Raw genomic sequence first — 5,097 nt, 5'->3', positions numbered from 1 at the left:
GCATAACCGATACAGGTTGAGAAAATGAAAAAATTTAAATAAAAAAAAAAAATTAAACTCTGAGTTTAAAGTGATGGATCAACAAGATTATGGTTAATCCAGGTTTATTGTGAAATTAAATCCAGGATTAAAGTGATGGTTTAAATGTGAGCCTGCTTATTTTTATACAAGGATTAAAATTTGGTGCAACAGATAGGCCTTGATTTAATCTAGATTTAAGATTAATCCTTATTGGTGCAACCCACCCTAAGATTCCTAAATTGTCCCTTTAGGGAATCCCCTTACATGTTCTATGTAAAAATCGAATAATATTGTTTTCTTATTAGAAACGGTTCCAAACCAGAACCCTTTTAAGAAGATAAGAACCTGTACGTATCCAAAGTTCTACTCCAAAATCTTTTGATGAACTCTTTTTCTAAGAGTTTACTACATGGAATGCATTATATTTTGGTGCAACATGCAGTATAGAAATTGTCACATATATAAACACATAGTAATTGTGTCTATTTTATGCTGTCCTATAGATCCTTTATATATAAAACACATTATAAAAAATGTACATTCATTATTTAGTATGATCACATAATCTACACTAATCTGGGGTGGCTGTGGCTCAGGTGGTAGAGCGGGTTGTCCGCTAATCACATGATTGATGGTTCAATCCTTGGCCTCAACATGCCTTGGGCAAGACACTGAACCCAAAGTTGCTCCTGATGGCAGGCAAGGACCTTGAATGGTAGCTGCCATTGGGGTGTGTGTGTGTGTGTGTGAATGAAAAACAGTGTAAAGTACTTGGTAGAACTGCTAAGGTTAAAAGGCACTATATAAGTGTAGATCATTTACCATTTTCATGTTGCTGCAGATTGAGGACTATATATTTTTTTTTAATTCATGAATGCATGAATTTTAATTGACTACATTGTCACTAAGCACAGTTAAATTATATTTCAATCTTTTAAGTCATAGGTTGTAAGGGATAAAATATGTGTATATTGGCAGATATATTTCGCAACATTTCAGCATGACAGCATGATCTAAACTCTTTTAAAGGGTGGAGTTACAATGCCGTTCCTCTCTGTAAACATTGCAGCTCATTGAGAAACACCTATAATTATGTGGCACAGTCAGTGACTCTTTCAGACAATACAAAGCAGTGCGCTAGAGGGCTCATGTGGTAGCGTTTTTATAGGATTTACAGGGTAAAGACACATATCCAATTCAGAAGACCTTGTTGCGAACAAAGCAAAGCTGCTGTTCAACAGCAAGGTATTTTGGGTGAGTTGTTTACACTTTCTTTTTATTTGTGATTATCTTATTGGCTTTGGTTAATGTTTTATGTAGAGCAACACTGCAATGTATTTTTGACTTTTCAGTGTTCCTGCAGCACAGTGAGATTTACTTGAATTTTCTTTTCAGTATACTCTTCATTGAAAGCACACTGACTTTGCTGACGCAGTAATGAACGCTGCCAAGTAAGTCCATCAGTTTTATGAAATATTATACCAATTTCCCCTTCATACAATGTAAAGTTCTTTGAGTGTCTAGAAACGCACTATATAAATGTAAGGAATTATTATTATCATAATTATTCATTTCTGTTCATTCTGCATGCTGAACAAGAGCACTGTTTTGCTTCCCTGCTCTGACATTCCTGATTTAACTCATCAATAGCGCTTTATACTTCTTATCAGACATGTAACAAGGGAAACACTATCTACGTAGCTGTTACCCTCAGGCGCTTGGCAACTAGGACAGTTTACCTGTTATAACTCACATAAAGTTGAATGCAAAAGATACTCAGTAATGGTTTATAGGTAGAAAAGAAGGAAATGGTATGAATAATTTCAAGAATATACACAAAATCAACTGAGAATAGTTCCATTTTTATATAAGCCTCCTGGATTTCAGCTCCAAGTTAAAGAAAGCTGTTTATGAGGGTTAAAACAGATATATCAATACTATTCCATCAACATTTGTTTGAGTATTTGCTTTCTTTTGATGATTGAGAACAATATGTGAAACAATAAATGAATTGGTTGGTCTAATATCTTTGTTTTCTTCCCTAATCAGAGTCATGCCAGTGGACCTGGCCATGCATATGTCCATGAATCGCCGTCCTCCAGTTAGAGAACTTTTGAGAATGTCCACACTCAGATCCCACCATGCCCTTACTCGACCTAGCACATGTGATTCTCTGCAATCCAGAGCTGCTAGAGCCTCACAGATTCCTGCCTCTCCAGTGAGTGCCGTAAGCTGCATGAACCCTTGTGGGACACTCAAGAAGAAAAAACGAGTGGTATTTGCAGACGCTAAAGGACTGGCCCTTACTGCGGTGCGGATATTCAATTCAGATCCCCCCGTATCCTATGAAGAGTTGCTTTCTCCACCTGCCAAGATAAAGACTGATTTGTCTGTGCAAAGTAAGAAGCCTCATCTCCGGTTGGGGTTCAATCAGCCTTCTGCTGATTTACCATCATTCTTTGAAAGTCTGGCTAAATCTCTGGTGCGTCTGGAGAGCTGCAGCTTGATCTATAGATCATTGTTCGGAAAGGTGAGGGTCTGCAATATAAGTCCCAAGAAAGCTGTGCATGTTCGCATCACGTATGACTCATGGAAGAGCCACCAGGATGTTCCATGTACCCCTATCCATCAGAAGAATGGACGCTCTGAGACAGAGCTGTTTGTCTTTAACATTCCAGTCCCTTCCTGCCCTAATTTTCAGGATCATCTGGAGTTCTGCGTGTCCTTCCGGCCTGGATCTGGCAACATGCTTCTGTGGGACAGCAATGGTGGACAAAACTATCGAATCCTTGTGAAGGACTTGAACTCAGAAGACACATACTCAGTTGAGAAAAAACCCTTGAGGCCCCAGAACTTTCAAAGTCCCCAATCATTGCCCCTGAGAAAGGGTCCAGGAAGTCTTAGCTCGCATACTTCCTCTGAGAATATGAGCAAAACTTTGAGTAGGCAAGAAAACAGTATTCTGAAAAGCAATTTATTTCCTAATTCTAACAGTGCTAACAAATTAAACTAGCATGGGTGGTGGGGTGTTTGCATGTTGGACCCTTCTAATTTTCATCATCATCTGTGTTTGATGATTTTTGCCTGAAAAGGAATTAAGTGGGAGAAAAGTCAGACAGACAGCCATGCTTGTGCTAGTTCTCTCCACTCCAATATACCTGTGTGAGTCAGTAGTGAGTCAGTGGTGAGATAGCGAGACAGCATTGTCTGTTTCAAGGACTGTGCACCTGTATACCAATGAGTATTTGTTATGATAATGAACATCAGCACTTTATCAAGGTCAGCCTATTGCAAGCTATGAGGGTCTTTCACTTCCTGTGAGGTCATTGTACTGATACAGATAATGAGTGCAACTAAAGCTGTGAAATGACTGAAATTTAATATGTAATATAACTGTTTGAAAGTTTTATATGTACAGTTTTATTGTCAGGTTTATTGTCGAAATTTAAAGACTTTCAGCTGTTTGCAATGAACAAATCAAACAAAAGCAATTGAAATAGTTCAACACAACCAGCTTCAAGTGGTTTCCGCAAATTCAACTGAAAATGCAACTTATAATGATTTCTCCAGTTTCAAAATTATTCAGCCCCTTCATGGCAAGCATCTTTAGTACTTAGTAGAGATCCTTTTGCTGTTATGACCTGCTGTAAACGAGATGCAGTGCTTCTGGTAGTGTTCCTGAGGAATCTTATCCCATTCCTCATGAGCAATGGCCTCCAGTTCAGTAATATTCTTGGGTTTGCGTGCTGCAACCGCCTTCTTCAAATCCCACCAGAGATTTTCTATGGGATTGAAGTCAGATGACTGTGATGGCCCTGTAGAATCTTCCAAGACTTCTTCTGCAACCAAGCCTTGGTGGAATTTGTGGTATGCTTGGGATCATTGTCCAGTTGGAAGGTCCACTGACACCCAAGCTTCAGTTTCTTCATTTTCTCCTAGGATTTCCTGATACTTCAATAAATCCATCTTGCCTTCCACACACTGCAGGTTTCCAGTGCCAGAGGATGCAAAGTTCGAGAGTGTTGTTTCATCGCTCCACAGAACAGAATCCCAAAACTTCTGTAGCTAATTTGTATGACTTTGAGGCGACTTTTCTTGTGATTTTGGGTCAGTAGTGGTGTACGTGTTGGAGTACTGGCATGGAAACCTTCTGCATTTAGTACACACCTTGCTGTGCTCACTGAAATCTCAGTGCCTGTTGCCACCGAATCTTGCTGCAGGTCTTTTGCAGTCACTCGAGGGTTTTTCACAACCTGCCTTCTCAGAAATCTGGTTTCAGCCATTGATAGCTTCCTTTTACTGCACCGTCCAGGTATTTCATGATTTTCTACCCCTAGCCAGTTCAGGTATTTCTTGAATTTTCTATCCCTAGCCAATTCAGGTATTTCATGTGCTCCAGCTCAAGCACACCTGGTGCAATTAATGAAGGCTTTGATTAGTTTAGCATCAGGTGTGCTTGAGACAACACCTGTTTTGCATATTTGTGCTGTTGTGAGGGATTCTATTCAGGGGGGTGAATAATTTTGAAACTGGAGAAATCATTATAAGTTGCCTTTTCAGTTCAATTTGGGGAAGTAGTTGCTTTTGTTTGATTTGTTCATTGCAAACAGCTGAGAGTCTTTAAATTTTGACAATAAACCTGCTTTGCAATGGGGGTTGAAAAATGTTGATTGCAACTGTATGTACAGTGATGAAAAATGTTTAAAATGTTAAATAAACATATATTCAGATACAAACCTGACTTTGTGAGAATACATCTTTGTTTTGATGTTGGCATTCTTCCACAGACAACAAGAAATATTACAAGTAATTTTGTAAAAGTTGCCTTTAACATTGGTATAAAAGGCTGGAGATGCTAAAGTAACCAGCTGAAGAAGGTCACTCATCTGCTGGAGAGTGAATATAAATCAAGAACTCAATTTTCCACCTACTCCAAATTTCCTTCTTTAGCTTCCCACTGGAGATAATGTAAGGCTAATGTAGCTAAAAAAGTCTATGTTGCCTAAAATCCATAAATATAGGACTTTCTAATCTCACAATCATTACCCTGTGAGAAAGGGTCCAGCATTGTACTGT

General features: G+C 38.8%; 1 protein-coding gene across 1 annotated transcript; it reads left to right on the top strand.

The window, feature by feature from the left end:
- Nucleotides 1–1,112: 1,112 nt before the first annotated feature.
- Nucleotides 1,113–4,757, top strand: LOC108276525 (protein phosphatase 1 regulatory subunit 3C). Its single transcript, XM_017488271.3, has 3 exons — nucleotides 1,113–1,275; nucleotides 1,417–1,472; nucleotides 2,071–4,757. Exons 2-3 carry the CDS (start codon nucleotides 1,459–1,461, stop codon nucleotides 3,032–3,034), a joined length of 978 nt encoding a protein of 325 aa, XP_017343760.1. The 5' UTR covers nucleotides 1,113–1,275; nucleotides 1,417–1,458; the 3' UTR covers nucleotides 3,035–4,757.
- Nucleotides 4,758–5,097: the final 340 nt, after the last annotated feature.

Source organism: Ictalurus punctatus, chromosome 16 (assembly GCF_001660625.3).
Source record: "Ictalurus punctatus breed USDA103 chromosome 16, Coco_2.0, whole genome shotgun sequence".
NCBI classification, from domain to species: Eukaryota; Metazoa; Chordata; class Actinopteri; order Siluriformes; family Ictaluridae; genus Ictalurus; species Ictalurus punctatus.
Note: the sequence above shows the minus strand (reverse complement) of the source record. Positions and strands in the feature narration are given on the sequence as shown.